The following is an 18,193-nucleotide window of genomic DNA, read 5'->3' as shown; positions in this document are numbered from 1 at the left end:
CTCATGGACTGCAAGACTCAGCATTGTAAAGCTGTCAGCTGTCCCCACCTTTGTCAGGGATGGCGGGTCATAGAAGGAAACATGCAGACTGACTACATCCCAGCAAAAACTCTCCCCTTTGTGTTAAAGGGACTGGTATAGAATTTCCAGGGCACTCATTGAAGAATTTTCCTATTCAGCAGTTATAAGACAGTATTGAAATAAGTCTTAGTAAACTATCTATTTTTTTTTTCAATTGGCTTCCTTGGACAATAACGGCTAAATACATGTTCAACGAAAGTTTTCAAATCAACGTAAACAGGGAAGGAAAAAATTCAAAGGGTGCACATGCCATCCGAAGGAGTCAGTATTACACGTCTCATTTTTGCTTTAGGTATGTTTGGCTTATATGTAAGCCCTATTCTGTTTTATAAAGACCCTGTATTATTTTTTTTTAACAGTGCTGGAAATCTTTTCCCAAATACTAATGCCTACATTGGGATTGCTGTGTTTGGGAAGTTAATATGCTTGGATCAGCTGAGTCATCTTTGGAGACATTCCATTTAAGTGAAATAAAATCAGCAGGTTAAATCTAAGTCACCAATTTTAGGCTAATTATTTAACTCTTCTTTGTATCAACCATCTATTTCATAAACCGTGCTTCTTAGAAGAGTCATCATCATATTTTACTGTGATGTTTCTCTTCCCCAAACCTCCCCCTGCTTTACTTTTCTTCGGCATCTTTCTCTAAGTATCTTCATCTCAGTACATGCTGCATCAGTAGCACAAAACCAAAGCCACCTCAAAGCAAGATAACCAGTGACCTAAAACTGTGTGCAAGGTATTTTTCAGGCTTCACAAGAAACACACTATCATGTGGTTCTTGACCTTGAGAAGTCACCAAGGGGAAAGATGGTTGGTGACAGAAGAAAGTACAGAGACTGACCTAGTGATTCAGGCAATGAGGGCCCTGCAACATGGAGGAGAGAGACACTCATGTCCTGAAACAATCGGGGATAACTTCATGGTGGACCTGGGTTTTGAATTATGAGAGCCCAGTGGGATGACTGGAATCTGGCTTGTTACAGATAAAGATATTCCACGGAAAAGATAGTTGTCTCCATTATCCATGCGCCCCTTGTATTACCTGAGTGTATTTAAGCAATAATAACATGAATTAACACCACAGAGGACTAGATTTCACGCAGGACAGACACCTGCAAATCGGACTGGTTTCTCCTGGGTCAACTGTTTGTACCTTGTAATTGGCTAGAGGTGTGGTTATATCGATGGCAAAGAGATTTCTGTGTAAATGGCAAAGGTTTCTACGTAAATCTGGCCATACTCAGGTCAAACTCACACCTTTGGGTCTTATTAGCATCATATCTTAATCAACTAAAGCAAACATGCCTCAACAGTTTATATAATAGGACTAAAATTTTCGAAGCTAAAGGCAGGGTTTTAGGTAAACGGTTAACACAATAGTAAAATAATATCCACTTATCTTACACTAAAAATATTTAATTGCTAATGCAAAGCAAAAAAAGAAAAAAAGAAGAATGAATATTTTACTTTTTCCAAAATAAATGACTTGATTCAAAGTACGGGAGTCATCGTGTTCACAGGACCTGAACATGAGGGAGGAACTAGGGCTTCTCTCCTGTAGCTAAGCTTTGCCACTGGCTCTTTGCCAAAACAAGAAACTGAACCTTGGTTTCTTTCTTCTGAAACTATGATTAATAGTAAGTAACCATCAGATAATATCTAAATAGTCTGAAAAATGTTAAGGAAAAGATCAGAAGAGAGTAAGCAGTAAGTCTAACCTAATTAACCATGGGAATAGAAAATGTTGGCTAGCACGGACGATGAAAATGTGCATTATCCCAAAGTGCTAACTTCCATTTCATGGGTGACAAGACAAAACTAACACTTGATGGGCACCAATGACATCTCAGGCACTGCTCTAAGGGCTTAATATATTGGACATTAGTTAGTTAACCAAATAAGTTATTTTTCTACTAGCAAATAAATCTCTTGGAAGTTCAAACAAACACTGAAAGTATCCAAAGGCAGGCAGACTTGCAGAAGAAGCCAGGCATTTGGATAATTCACAAACTTATAACATTCAAATTAATTTCCAAACGGCATTCAGCTAATAATATTCAAACCAGTGGAAGGCCACAGCACAAAAAACTCTAAGTAATTCAAAATACATTTGTACCTGGTTTTCAGCATACACTATAATATTGTTGGTTTGTTTGTATTAGCATCGGTTTTAGAATATTATTTAGCGTACACTAAACTTTTGTTTTCACCTACTAAACAGATTCCAGCGAGCTGCTGAGGTACACCAGGAGATCGGCGTGGTCTTAACAAGTCAACAAGAACTTACTAGACACCTATTACGTGTTAGATACTGGTTGAATAAAGAAGAATAAAACTTGGATCTTCTCAGTGACTACATAATTTGGCTTAGGGAATGTATAAAACAGAAAATAAGATCAGATGGCCTCCAATTAAGGGCCAAACATGTTAGAGAAGCGTATTCTTTCACTTAACAAGTATGAACGAGCCCCACTGTTCACCGCACTTGGGACATCGGCGGGTTAGCAAACGAGACAAGGATCTCTGCCTTCATAGGGCTAATAGGCTAGTGGGATAAAGTGGCCAATAAACAATAAACACGATAAATAAGTAAGTTACATGGTAGGTTAGATGACGATGAATGCTTTAGAAATAAGAAAATGTAGAGCCGGGGGAGGGGCGGGGGGGAGAGAGAGAATTCAGTAGGGGTGTCGAGGCAGTCCTCACTCAAAGGTAACAGCTGAGCAAAGATTACAAGGAGCTGAGTCAGCCAAGGTGTCGGAGGAAGAGGGTTCCAGGAAGAAGCAAGAACTAGAGTGGAAGCACAAAGGAAGGGGGGAGGAATAGCAAGGAGGAGGGTGTGGCTGGGGCCGAGGGGGAGAGGCAGACAGGGAGAGGAGGAGGGGGGACACTGATGGCAGCGGGGTGGGGTGCAGGGCACAGGGGAGCCCCTGCAGGGTGCTGAGCAGGCTGACAGACCTGACTTCCATTTCACCGTGATCCCTCTGGAAGACAAACAGGTTGAGATCAGGCTGCTGGGAGGTCAGGCAGAAGGAGGCAGATCTGTCAAGAGGCTGGGACAGCACTCTCGGCGGGGGACGGGGGGGTGGGTTGCATCAGGGTGGTGGCAGTAGAGGGGGGCAAGAGATACCGTTTTGTGGGGAAAGAGAGCGCAATTAACAGTAATGTATTCAGAGACTGTTTTCATGGAGCAGCCGTCACTTGATCCTGACCTTGAAGGACAGAGAGGACTGGAAAATGTGGAGGAACTGGGAGAGGCGCTCCAGGCTCGGATGCAAGAATGAGTGTGGCTTATCCTTGGGACAGTAACGTCAGTCCAGTTAGAGCATGGCAGACCAGTCTCTGGGGCGTGGAGGGAAATGAGATACGCAAGGTGAAACCCAGATTACAAAGAGCTCGGAGAGCCAGGCAAAGGTGTTGAGACCTCACAGTCCTCACTCTGGTGCCTTGAACATAGCAGGTGCTCAATACATATTAGAAGACGGGTAATAAAGACAGGCTTTTAGGACCACTGATCTGGCAGATTGGAATGGCTGGCTGAGAGTTTCTCATTTAGAAGGTCGGCTAAAAGGCCATACAGAAATTCTGGCCTGAGATAATGAGGGATAATTCGGTGTAGGTAATTGCCAGTTGACTGTTTTAAATCTACTTTATAATGCAAACCATTCACCACTTGTGGGAACCTCAATCTTGTGTTGGCAATCCCTTACTCAAATAAAAATTACGTGGGTCTAAAAAACTGTGTACTCAAGCAGCCACGTGATCTTAATTCCCAGGTTATAAGAGTTGGATGGCAGTTACTATGAAGTAAATGTGCAATGCTTGTGTCTCTAAATTAGTTACAGGTGCAAAACCATTGACAAAAAAACGATAATCTGGAAGAGGTTTATAGAAACTTAGTTCCATTCAAATGAGTCTGATTCATTTTCTACCACACATTTTCACAAATACTCAACACTGTAGATGGACACAATGCATTTTCTGGACAACTTTCTAATGCCTAATTTAAGGGTGTCCAAAGGAAGCTAGAATAACAGAACCCTAGCGTCTGTTCTGTTGATCTAACACAACTAAGAAATTTGCTTTGCTCAGATTTCCTCTGATACCAAGAATATGTGCCTTACAAAAGAGTTGTGATGATTTTAGAATCTCCCCCAGGTTATCTTGTTCAAGTTATAAGTGAGAATGCCGACAAAGGTAATAATCTACAGCAACCTCCATAAAAGGTATAAAAACTTTTTCATTTAATGACCCATTTTTACACTGCAATTAACAGTTAAGTGGATAACTGCTGTCAGACAGCCTTTAGGACACATTGTATCAGACAAGGAGTTCTAGGGGAAAATAAAACTTTAAAAAAACACGGTGTTTTCTTGTAAGCATTTAATATAAATGACACTTGTGTTCTGGATGTTTCCTATAATTCATAATTTGCAGGGTGGGGAAGGACAAGAGAAATGACCCTTTTTGGAAGCCAGGAGATTCTCAGATTCTAGAAACCTACCAAATCTACTAAGTCCTAGTGATCAGAAAAGAGATGTGAGCAGTTAAATCAGAAATAAATAATAAAACTAAAGCCACATGAAGGAAAACATTATTATGGACAATAGTAAAATTCTAGAAAAAGGCCCTGGAGGGGTATTACTTGTGAGACAAGGAAATTCAGAGCTGTCAGTGACCTAACTCCTCACCATCTAGAGGACATTATAACGTTAAGACTTTTTCAGTGTCTCTAAGGATAAAACACATCAGCATCACTGTCATCTACACACAAAGGATGATTTCAGCTTTTGGAAACTGATTCTTTTCACAGGCAAATGTTAATGAAAGTGGGAGGTAACTCCCTCATTAAAAAAAAAATCAGACATAATGATCCTCTAAGTTTGATCATTTCCTTATCAAAACATTCACGGGAGGTCGAGCAGAAGCCTCATCTCACTCAAAATTGCCACTTATTTTGATGCATGAGGAATCCTGCAGCTTCCCCACCCCCCACATCCCTTAAAATGCTTCAGATTTAGGGTATTACATGTCTTCCATGCTGTCCACAAGTGGTTAACACCACAAAGCCAGGACCACGAACTCTGCATAGGGCGTCAGACGTGCTTTCGCAAATACTGCCGTTTAACCCTACACCAGCCCTGCATTTTCTGTTAACATAAGTGGAAACGGAAGGCAGAGGGGCTAAGCGACTTGCTCAAAATTACACAGAAGGTACGTGGCCAAGACAGGACTGGCGGTTACATCCCCTGCTACTACATGGCTCTCTTCAAATTTCTGGAAAGGTGAAAACTTGGGTCAGTTACCTAAACGCTTCCAAGGATACAGCGGCCTGGAGTCACACAGACACCGTTTAAGTATCCGTCAGTAGAAATGGCGGCCGATCACTCCCTCCTCTCTCAGGAGGGACTCTTGTTTCAAAGAATCCTCTATTGCAGCATTTATCACGTCTCTAAGGCATATTTCCATTGCTCAATCGGCTCCCAGCGAAGAGCGTGTCATCATCTTTCAGTGCTCTGGTGCAACAACTCAGAACTGGAGAATTCACACAGGACCGAGTCTGGCACTGAACGCAGGAGGCATATTCGGCTTGAGTTCAGGGAAGCTTCCCTTCCATCTTGCCAATTTTTACTAGTGCAAATGGATTCAGAGCCAGTATGGGGTTATGTGGGGTTCCTTGCAACGCTACGCTGAAAACAGTCAGGGAAATGCAAAAACGGGCCTCGCAGTGATAAGGGAGCCTGGGGAAACGTGTACAAGTCCCCTTCAGGCATCGTGGTGACACAGTGGACTTTTCAGTCTTACAAATGGGACCAGTACAGCTGGACATCTGGGTCATTCACACTCAATGAGCCACTTTGTCTTCAATAGCTGCACCCAGATCCTTGCGACACCCCGATTCCCCTTGGCCTGGGATGAGGAAGAGGAGCACCTGAATGAATGCCTGTATCTGGGCCAAGGCCCTAATCTCCAGTGTTTCACCTCCGCTGGCCTCAATTAGCTAATGGTGACCATACTGCCGACTCATTTTCAAGTCTGTCTGTTTGTTTTGGCAAGGGTGGAGTAAATACGTAGTGGTCCTCTACAAAATACAATAGAAGTTAACAATAACAGATCTCTGGCCTTTAGGAATTCGTATTTTTAACAGAAAAACAACACGAATAAGGAGTAATCAGAGACCACATAACACAAGAGAACAACTGGTGCACTGTACAATCTCTTAACTGCTAACAGTTCTATTCTGTACCGTGTTAATTAAGATGAAAAGTACTGGGTTACTCTTCTGAAGATTTGAGACTCAAAAAAACTAAACTCAGGGAAAATTCAAGGCATACAAATAAAGAGACTAGTACAGAATGAAAACTAACTTGAAACACATAACTATCCCTTATCATTTCTCCCCTAGTTAACCTAAAATACTTGTTGAACTGCATTCTGAACATATTCTATTCGAAGAGACAAAACGATCAAATTTTTGACTCCGGGATTACTTCATAGTATAGCTAGGACATTCTGCCTTGATGCAGGCTAAGTTAATAACTAGAGAAAAATGGCAATAATTTTGATGGCTTGTAGAAAAACAGAATAACAGACTTTTACATTATACAATGAATCTAAGCTCCTATCTAAGAGACTCAGAAGATAGAAGAACACATTGAGTCCAATCATCGTAATAAAATGAAACGGCGTTTCAGGAAGTGTTTTTTTCTTTTTTTAATATATTTATTGAAGTATAGTCAGTTTACAATGTTGTGTCAATTTCTGGTGTACTGCACAGTGCTTCTGTCATATAGGAACATACATATATTCGTTTTCACAAGTTACTACAAAATATTGAATATAGTTCCCTGTGCTGTACAGTATGAGCTTGTTATTTATCTATTATATATATATTAGTTACTATCTGCAACTCTCAAACTCCCAATTTATCCCTTCCCACTCCCTTCCCCCACCCCGTAACCGTAAGTTTGTTTTCTACATCTGTGAGTCTGTTTCTGTTTTGTAAATAAGTTTGTCTTCTTTTTTTTTTTTTTAAGATTCCACATATAAGGGATATCTTATGGTATTGGGAATACTTTTTCTTAATTTTTAAGAAGCTTGATGTTTAAAAAATTTGTGATTAATACGTTCAAACTTCAGGCTTCCAGAAAAATCAGAACGTTAAAATGTAAAGGCATCCATTTCAACAATCAAACAACTTGATTTTAATGCTTTAGCATTTATATTACAAAACGTGAATGTGACTAGTTAACACAATCTATTTTTACACGGCATCTTGAGAAGAAAAAATAAAACGAAGAGAAATACAGAAATAAGTACGAATGGTACAGAACAGAAGCAGCTGGGCTAAGACACTCCCGCAGAAGGAGCTGTAGAAATGAAGAGCTCACATTTTGCAATGGCCAAGGAAGAAATGTTAAAGATGAGGCACCTCTCTGAACCTTTTATATCTGAGTACCAGTAACGATCATTTATTTAACATGCAACAGGCATTTAGAGGCCTCGTTTCCTTTATGCGAAAAGTGAGATGCTTAGAAGAGACATTCTCCAAGGTGCCCTCACTCTCTTCTACAAAGCACTAGGCAATGTGCCAGGTACCCTAAGAAATATAAAGAAGACTCTAACTTGGTTCCACACTCTGGAAGCATACAATTCTTTGAGAGAGAGAAAATGTACACACACGTACCTAGATTTTAAAGTAGAACAAAACGTGCCTAAGGACTTTAAGAGGAATAAATGCCGTAGGAGGGATAAACATCGCTATGAGAGATGTAACACACAAGACTGAAAGGAGGAAAAGCAACTCTTCGGGAATTCTAAAAAGATCTCAAGTATTTTGGGGAAACATATATATAAACCCAGGAAATAAAAACAAATGGGATATTTGGGGGATATAAATATACCTTTAAGGGGGAGGGTACAGCTCAAGTGGTAGAGCAATGCTTAGCACGCATGAGGTCCTGGGCTCAGTCCCCAGTACCTCCCCTAAGAATAAATAGACAAATAAACCAAATTACCTCCCCCCACCAAAAAAAGAAAAAAATATATATATATACCTTTAGTGCTTAAAATTCAGGACACAGAAGTCACGCACAGAGATGAAATATGGATTAGTTCAGGTTTTTCTGAAGTTCTGAATATGCTTATAAGTGACCACAATAGCAATAAACTGAGCATCAGAATACTGAACTATACACATCACAGTATCAGAACAAATACAACCTGGAAAACAAACAACAGGAACAACTTTACCTTCCAAAACGCCCGAAGTACCCCAACAGCCATCCCTGGAACTGACTTTACCTTGTGAAGTGTGTGCAGACAGTGCACCAGCAAAGGAATCGCTTTCTGGGTCAATAAGAGAATCTCCCAGGGTCTCACCCATAACAGCACGGAATAGGGATTTGCTGTAAATCGCACTGATACTTTGTCTATTTCTTGCAAAAGGCCAACCCGTTAAAAGAAAAAGATCTGTGGTAGTAGAACCTGTGAATGCACCAATGAATCAAGACATCAGTTTCCAAATATTTGGGAGAGGTGGGAATAAACCCACAAAGGACCAGGCCTGCACTGGCTGGTGTGCTCCTGTCGGAGGCCAGCTGTGACAGAACGTTGTGTCATAATGTTGTTCACTGCTTTGGCAAGACTTGGTACATTACAAGGAAAACATTGCCACATCGTCTCGCCAGTGACCCACATGTTCAGTGTCTTGTGAGGGGCGCGTGCAGTACAGTACTTAGAACTCTCAGAGCAACGAGATTGTTCAACGCTCTACTGCTTCTTAAACGGGAAACTTTACGTCTTTACATAGGTTATGAAATCCCAGATAGACTGACTCAAAGCTTTTTTTCCTGTCTGCCCATCCCTGGTTGAATCTCTAATCCTATTCCCTGACATCTGAAGAAAACTTCCAAATTCAGACACGTGCTCGTATTTTAAAATTTGCTGTCAGCTACTGAGATGTTACGTTCTAAGCTATTTATTTGACTACTTTGTAAAGTAGGTCAGAAATGGTACTGACTGCTATCCAAATTGTATCCAATTAAAGAGCTGAGAAAATGGAGATGGGGCCTGATACGGTTTAGATTTTATATATCAGGGTCTGTTCTTTAAAAACTTGATAATTAAGTTTATCCATCAAAAGCAAGTGTAGAGGGGAGGGTGTATAGCTCAGTGGTAGAGTGCATGCTTAGCATGCAGGAGGTCCTGGGTTCAATTCCCAGTACCTCTGTTGAAAAAAAAAAAAAAAAAACCAAAAACCTAATTACCTCCCCAAATAAATAAATAAAAACATGAAATTTAAAAAAAAATTAGCAAATGCGGCAACGCTGCACCAGCTTATGTTTGAACATCGGTTAGTGCTTAAATGATAAATTCCATACCATAGCGAGAGACGTGGAGTCCTCTCTGAGGGGAACAGTGCACTGCTGGGGGAAAAATGGACTTAGACTGATAGGCTGGCGAGGAATTGTGGTCAGTTTTGTAATCAGGAAAAAGCTGGCTTCTCGCTCGAGGCCTTTGTCCTTTTTGGTGAGGAGGAACAGGAGCTGTGCCAAACCTCAACGTGGGAGCAGCTCTCTGTTGTCACACAAGCCGCCTCACAGAACTGTGGTGACTCGTGGACTTAAAAAGATGCCCCAACCTAGGGCAAGATATCAGATGGCAATAAATCTCTTAATTACGCTGGTCCCAGTACTCCCCATGTGCAGTCAATACATATCTGGTTTATCTACATTGAGTAACTGGACGTCCTGTGAGGGACCAGCAAAAGCCTTCTCTTCAGTCATCCCGGGGCAGCGCCTGGTGGGAAGGACACCTGCTGGGTCTCAGCGGCGCCGGGTTAAGTGCAGGGTTGGGCAATTACATCGTGCATAAACCTTTAAAAACCAAAAAGCCTCGATGAAGGTAATTCACGTGAAAGCGAGTTTCCTGACAGTCCAAGTGACCGAGGTAATCAGTTGTGCAAACCTTGTCTTATCTATACTCAATAAAGGAGCTTCTCTTTTCCTCTCAGTGGGAAATTTCCTTACATGACAGGCTCAGTGACATATTTTTTTTTACTGAAGTGCAGCCAGTTACAATCTGTCAATTTCTGGCATACAGCACAACGTCCCAGTCATCAGTGACGTCATATTTAAAGGTGTGATTAATCCAAGATTCTTGGTTGCATTTGTGATCGATAGAAACAAATTATTAAAGTCAAGAACACTTTTTTCCTGTTAATAAAACAGAACAAAAACGTAAGCCCTGTTCTGCCTACAGATACTCCGACTCAACGTCCCAAGACGTACTCGAGTCTGGAAGACAAATTTCAGCTTTATTCTCGTTAAGTGGCAGTATCTCATCCAATTCCCTAACCATCATCTCATTCTTGCCTTCAGATTCCAAAGTCTCTCCGATTTGTAAACAATGAACAAGTTTACTAAAATGTTCTTAAGCTTAGGCTGGCTTATGAGAATGATAAAGTTGGCAGAACGATACCATTTTCGAACGAGAGAAGCCCTTTACGGTCTGAGGCTCTATGACTGAGATGAGAAAGTGAGGCCCCCAGATGACAAGTAAATTCTCCAGGTTAAAGAGTGAGGTCGGGGCAGGTGTCCAGACCTCTCGTCCTCAGGACAGTCAGTCTGACACTGGCCTGCGCCGACTTCTACTCTCAGAAGTGCCTAAATCACCTCTTTTAAAAACTCTGGCCACAGGGAAAGAACACAGGGTGAGTTAAGGGGAAAATATGTCAACTCTCTCAAGGAATATCGATGACTAACTGTGTTACTCGTTTTTCAACACCTCTGGTCGTGCAGGGGGTGTGGGAAGTTCCTCACTGCCCTCTTCCTCTTGTTCCCACATTTCCTCAGTGACGGCATAGCCCACTCAGGCCACAGACTTCTGTCTGAGGATGGGTAATTCATAATTTCATCCGAGGAGCAGGAAAGCTTAATTCCTACTTCGTGACATTTGAAAAAACAACGGACAGTTTGGTATTTGAGAAGGCTGCTCTTTGGTATTTGGCCTCCAGTATTATTTACGGAACCCATCTTTGGCAAAAGAATCTGAACATTATTCAGCCAAAAACTCCCCGCATTTTAGCACATTTAGGAGAACACAACTAGAGTGGTAACAGCTGTATATGATTCCATAACAAAAAGAGAATGTCTAAAAATGAATCATAAAACCGTAGTACTATAATTGTGCAAAGTTTTTTAAAAAGCATGATTTGCATCAAATATTCCTGTAAAATAGAGTATTTTTCATGTCACATTGCTCTTGAAAACTAATTAAAACTTGGCTCTTTTTTTCTTATCAAGGGAACACTGGTTTACAGCATTATATAAGTTTTATGTCTCCAACATTACGTTTCAACTTCTGTATACACGACAGCGTGCTCACCACCAAAGGGCTAGTTTCCCACCCATCACTATACAGTTGGCCCCCTTTATCCATTTTGCCGTCCCCGCCACCCTCCTTTCCCTCTGGTAGCCACCAGACTGTTCTCTGAATCTGTGTAAAACCTTTTATTTTTTAGGGGATTATAGGTTAAATTAGGGTTTCATTCTCCAGACTGAATTTCTCAAACTGCTTTAATTGCTTTCTTTCATTCTGGTGTAACTTAAGCTCTGTTAGCAGAAGTTAGGAGAGTGCGCACAGTAGTCTCTTCTTTGGCTACAACCCCACTTAAAAAGTCGCTCCCTTTCTTGCTGCAAGTGCCATGAGCACTTAACGCCAGCTCCGAAAAGGCCAGGAGCTCCTTGAGAGAACACCACCCGGTACCTCTGAGCAACCCTCAGGCCTTGCCCAGTGTCCCTAGTTGGCATAAACCCGTGTTTACTGTTTTTGCTGGTGACGTGAACCACGCGGGAACAGCTGCTCCACACGTCTGTCCCACAGATCACGCAAGGAGGACTTCAGAGACCTCGTGAACCGACAGCCTCATCAATGTCCCCCTCGTTCCGACAAGGCTGACATTTCCCCATGGTCCTCCACGTGACTGCTGACACCCAGAGCGACGACCGCCGCTCAACCCCCCGCCTCCCCCCCAGAACCGCTGTCTCTTCCTAGCGCAGCTCAGGTTGGCTCGGAGCCTCCTCTTCCAGCAGTGGTTACACCAGCTCAGATTTTCCTCATATCAGAGGGAACAAAACATGGAAGGAATGATGTTCTGTGGGACACGTGCCTTTCAGAAGAACAAATAATCTTGCATCCTTACATGGAAATTCCACCGCAGCCATCACGGCAAGCCTGGTAGTCCCATGGAAAGGGAAAAAGGCAGGCCGCCACTGAAAACATCTGTTTTAAAGGCAGGCTCCGTTCTTCTTTAATCAAAAACTGTAATTCGGTTCAGATTTTCAAAAAGTAACACGTGTCCTATACAGGATTAGTATCAAAAACTAATATACCATTCTGATTGACAATAATGAAATGATGTTAACTTGTAGCCAAGAGCTCCAGCAGACGTGTGTTTGATATTTGAAAAGGTCTTCTTGACCCTGAAGCTTTGTAGCATCTGGAAAAGCACACTGACATTGGAGACAGAAAGCCTAGGCTTTGGTTTCCTCTATGGGTTCAGGCCACAGACTTGTGTCAACTCTTTGGGTTCCAATTTCTCATTTTAGAATGAATCTTGTCTTTCTGCAAAACAGACTGACCCTTAAAGTCCTTTTGGATCCTAGAGTGGAGCTACGTAACAGTATGCCTGTGATTCGTTTATGTAAAGTGTGATGGAAATTCTGTATACTGCATTCTTACTCATGTTCTAATCCGAAGTTACTAGTTCATTTTCATACCTGACTGCTAATTAGGTGACCGCATGAAAGGCACTTTTATCTGGAAACTTCCTTCTCCCCCCCGGCACCCCCTCCCCCGGCTCCCTGCCGGTCTCCTTCAAAAGTTAACTTGCTTGTAATACCTGAAAGAAAAAAAACAAAAACCTAACCTGTCTAACTACTTTCTAGGGATCAACTAAACACTTTTCAAGTCATTATACCTTTGAACCAAAGACATCCTACCTAAATTATGCTAACTTGTGTTTGCATGTAATATTTGAAATTCTCCAGTAATTTGGTTTGCAGCATGACAAAATACCATGGGCGATATTATCAACCGACCATGTTGTGGGAGATCTTAAACCTCTGAAACATGTATCTTCTTCATTGCTCAGATTTTATCAATCAAGTCTCCCAAGATCAGTTATATGGAGATTCTCTCGGTAACATACCCTATCACTGGTGAACTACACTAGGACTCCAGAATGGCCCTAAAGCGAGCGTAGAGCCACAGAGCTACATGCAAGTTTAGTTTACATAAAATAAGCAATTTACCAGTTCTGCAACTGTCTTAAAGGAAATATGTGGACTTTTGAGATCACAGACTCACATAACTTAATACCAGGGGGATTAACACACTCAAACTCTGAAATTTTCATAAGGAAAAATGGGTGCTGGAGAAATGAAAGGATCTGTCCAGGGTATGACTGAGATAATTAGTAGCAGAGTTTGTGCTAGAAATCAGGTTTCTCTATTCCCAGTCCAAAGCTCCAAACTGCACTCTATCTCATTAAAATGATGCAATAAAACGTTCAAATAAATTGTTCCAATCAATTATTCTTAATGCCAACAATTATGCTAGAAGTCTATCGGCATGAAAGCATTCGTACTCTATGATTCACTTAATGTGGATGAATCACCCATGAGAATGCCACAGTTAATCACAGAGTTTAGAGGCAGTGCTTTCTGCAAAGGAAGCACCCCGTAACAGCTTGGTAATTACAATTTGGTAATATCTGATCAATCAGTCTGGGAATCCATTTTGCTGACAAATGTTCTTTTGCCTCATTCATAGATCCTTCATGAGTCACCCTGGCATCCTAGAGGGCTTATGCTACGAACTATTGACACCGTTCCCTGCTCTTATGAAATAAAAAAAAAATTTACCATGTGAAATTTCCACTGTAAGGTAATCACACTCTAATTTTTAAAAAGTACCTTAGAGCTGTATGCTGTTGTCATCTGTACTGAAATTCACAGTGATGCTGGGAGGGCCTTCAGAGCAACACAAGAAAAATAACAGTGGCTACTAAACAGAGCTTCAGCGTGGAACCTGGGAATGGTTTTTGTCTATAAAGTTAGTCTCTAATTTTCTGTCAACTCTCTAACTGCTATCATGAATAAAATGGGTCTACCTCTGCTAAATGGACTTCAAAAATTCACACTCATCTTTGAAGATTCCACACTCTGTACACCATTTCTTCGAGAAAAATGTTTATGTTCGTGAAACATATTTAAGAGCAAGAGGTGCCAGCTGATGACTGCTCTTATTTTATTAACCAAGTTGTCATGTGCAAGGTTTAGATTTTTGAGGATAAGAATTCATAACATCATAACTTTGAAAGCCTACTCTGTTCCAGGCACTGACTTATTGAAATCATCTTTAATTATGGCAACTACTCTTTTAGATGAGAAAACTGAGGCTTAAAGAGATGACGTGGCATGCCCAAAGCAAAAATGCTTCTGAAGTGACCGAGTCTGAAACCAAACACAGGTCTGTTTGACTCTTTGCGCCATGTTGACTAAAGGCAAACAGACCAAGCTTTACAGTCAAACTCATTACCAGATGTTTCTGAAAGACACCAAACTGTTTTTGAGTCTTTGTACCTTTCTTCCTCAGTGGAAGCATTTTTATTTTCCTTAAAGGACATAAAACATTGTTGCTTTTCTACTATACGAAAAGTTCTTTTTTTTTTTTAAGTAAGATTTTAACCAATCTATGTTCACTGTTGAAAAAATTTTTTAAACTTATTTTATTGATTTATAATCATTTTACAATGTTTTGTCAAATTCTAGTGTTCAGCACAATTTTTCAGTCATACATGGACATATACACACTCATTATCACATTTTTTCCTCTGTGATTCCCTGTGCTATACAGTAAAATCTTGTTTATCTATTCTACAATTTTGAAATCCCAGTCTATCCCTTCCCACCCTCCGCCCCTCTGGCAACCACAAGTCTGTATTCTATGTCTATGAGTCTATTTCTGTCCTGTATTTACGCTTTGTTTTTTGTTTGTTTGTTTGTTTGTTTTTGTTTTTGTTTTTTAGATTCCACATATGAGCGATCTCATATGGTATTTTTCTTTCTCCTTCTGGCTTACTTCACTTAGAATGACATTCTCCAGGAGCATCCATGTTGCTGCAAATGGTGTTATGTTGTTGGTTTAAAATACAGTCTGGTAAAAATAAAATCATTACATTTCTACTACTCAGAGATCATCAATGTTGAACTCTAGTGTTCCCCTAACCGGATCTTTCTCTTGGCATATGTACGATCATAAGTATACAGTTGAGTATATACATACGCGCCTACACAGATAGTATTTAAATTTTTAAGTAAAACTGATATATGGTACTACTTACTGCTGGGAATACCTGCTTTTTAAAGTCAATAATCTCCAACTTTCCATTTTAGTAAATTTTCAATTCAAATAATACCTAGTCCACATTCAAATTTCCCCAGCTGACCCAAAATGTTCTTCATAGCGGGTTTGTTCCAAACCTGAATCTGATCCAGGATAAAGACACCCAGTCGGTTGTATGTTCCTTTTAAAATCTAGTACAGCCATTCTCTGCCACCTCTGGCATCCCTTAATTTTAAGACCGCTGACTAACTGAAGAGATCAGAACACTCATCACGTAGAATGTCTCCCTCTCTGGATTTGCCTGGTCATTTTCTTGTGGGATCATTCAGCTTGCTTTTCTATCCCTGGGTTTCTCATAAACCGGATGTTACATCCAAAGATGTGTGGATTCAAGTGGAACATTTTTATCTGAATGTAACGTAGGTGACGTTCTGTACTTCCTATGCCATAACATCAGAGACACAGTATATGACTGGCCATTACTGATAGTAGGATTGACTGCTAATTTAGAATGATAAAAATTTTATCTCTCCACCATAGGGTTAATTTTTTCTCCTTGCAATTACTCTGGAATTTTAAGGATGTTCAGTTTCACTGATCATTTACCTAAAGCTTTTAACACACTTAATAATCTTTTCCTGAATCAATACTCTGAGTTTATGAAATGGACTTTTTCTAGTTCTGTCACTCCTACACTTACCAGCTGGCATTTTTCTATGAGACAGAGCCTTCCTTTGAGCACTAACGCTATGTGGATACCCTGAAGTGTAGTTCCTACTGCAAAGAAAGAATCAACGTTTTTTTTGTTCTCTATCACTAAAAGGGCAGGTATCTTCAATACCAAACTTTCCTGGTTAGCCATGTCTGTTTCTCCTGTTCACTGAATGCTCCTATCATAAAAATACTTACATATCTGAGTTTCTCTTTTTCAATTATTTTTAGAGAATTTTGTTTCAACTTCACTTTTCTCTGTTATCTTTGGTCTTATGACAGTTACAACCAAGACATCCATCCCCTGGTTCTTTACATAGCTAATTCTTTGTCTTTTTATTGCATAGACAAAACCACTTACCAACCCCTAGTAATATAACTAAGACTTCAGTTTTACCTAACAATTTTCAGTTAAGAGGGATTTTTCAGTTTTTAGCAATGGTTATTCCTAGATTATAGGGAGTAAGTAACATAGAAACTTAACTGGTTCTTCCAAAGCTATGTTGTGTGTCAACATAGCTTTAGGAAGTGAGTCTAAGATTCCTGACAGGTCTGTGGACTAATTAAACCACATTCCAGCCACACAGCTTGTTCTTTACACTTCAGGGGTGCTTTTCTTCAGATACGCTAAGCTCTAGGAAGTAAGATGCTACGCTTTCGTTTTTATAAACTTGAGCTCCATTTTAACAAACTTTTCATTTTAAGTGTTCAGAAACATCTCACTGAACACAAAAGGAAGGAGAGGAAGACTAAAACATGAAGACAGACAAGAAATAACTTCTTCAATTCTAAAGCAAGTGTGGTCCCCTCAATAAAAATAAAAACAAAACTGAACCTTAAGTCAGTCTTCCTTCCAATTATGTTTTTATTTATCTATTGCACACAGTCAGATGAACAGCTTAAAGTGCCCATAGTTGTTCTGGGCAAGTTGACAAGTATCCTACACATTGAAACAAGAAGTGGGAAGAAAGCCAGATTGCTTAATTGTTACTTGGGAATCCGAGGAGGTGGACAAGCCAATCTTTATAGGGATCCAAAGAGTACAACTTCTTCCTCAGGCAGCAGGAGAAAACAATGGGCCAGGTTCTCATTCCCTGTAATTTTATAGGCTGATTTCATTGTATCGCCCATTGTTGCTTTCATGTACTGCCTGAAGGGGAAGTGTATTGTTATCTGTGGGAGAGCTTCCAGAAGAGAGTTACAGAGGATGAGAACACAGCCCCTGGGAGATTAATGAATGATGTGACAGTCAGTCTCCTAGGGAACTTTCAGATAAACATTTTGGGAACTGTGCACCCAAAAGACCTGTACATTGAGGTCAGGGAGTTTTAGTGACCAGGAGTTACTGAGACAAGTGATATGCCGAGCTGATTGAACAGGCTTTGAAAAGAGCACTTGGAAGGGGAAATAAACAGGGGACTGGTAAAGGGTAAGGCACCCATAAATAACAGAAATGTGAATATGAGACTGTCATTTCTGCAGGAAGTCTTAAAGAATATTTACTCTAACCCCCCATCTTTACAGTTGGGGAAACCAAGGCACAAAGAGGTTAAGTGACTTGTCCAAGGTGTTGTCCAAGATAATGTAGTTAGTTGCAAAGTCTAAGCTAGAATTCATCATACCTTAATTCCTAAACCCACTAAATCAGTATGTTTTCAACCAGTCTCCTTACTATGGGGAGGCATAGCTACAAATGTATAATTTTAAGAAGTCCTAGAAGAAAAGCTTTATAAAGGCTTTTTAAAACAAGCTTATTGAGGTATATTTTACATATCATAAAGTTCATTTCAAGTATATAATTCAATGAAATTTAGTACAATTCCTGAGTTTTGCAACCATCACCATAAATCAGTTTTGGAATATGTTCATTACCCAGTAAGTTCTCTCATGCTGATTTATAATCAATCCCAGTTCCTATCTCCAATCCCACATAACCACTAATCTACTTTTCTGTCTTCACAGTTTTGCTTTTACTGGACATTTCATA

The 18,193-nt window shown here is 40.4% G+C and overlaps 1 protein-coding gene across 4 annotated transcripts in view; it reads right to left on the bottom strand.

The window, feature by feature from the left end:
* Positions 1 to 18,193, bottom strand: part of PPARG (peroxisome proliferator activated receptor gamma) — a 117,251-nt gene that overhangs the window by 53,390 nt on the left and 45,668 nt on the right. The window contains exon 1 of one of the 4 annotated variants that reach the window (XM_006180058.2): positions 8,389 to 8,644. The exons of the other annotated variants lie outside the window; for them this stretch is intronic. Within the exon in view, the coding sequence (XP_006180120.1) occupies positions 8,389 to 8,470 (82 nt within the window). The 5' untranslated portion in view covers positions 8,471 to 8,644. Of the gene's footprint in view, positions 1 to 8,388; positions 8,645 to 18,193 lie in introns of those variants that run through there. 4 annotated transcript variants of the gene reach the window in all.

Source organism: Camelus ferus, chromosome 17 (assembly GCF_009834535.1).
Source record: "Camelus ferus isolate YT-003-E chromosome 17, BCGSAC_Cfer_1.0, whole genome shotgun sequence".
Classification (NCBI taxonomy): domain Eukaryota; kingdom Metazoa; phylum Chordata; class Mammalia; order Artiodactyla; family Camelidae; genus Camelus; species Camelus ferus.
This window is presented reverse-complemented; position numbering and strand designations above follow the sequence as displayed.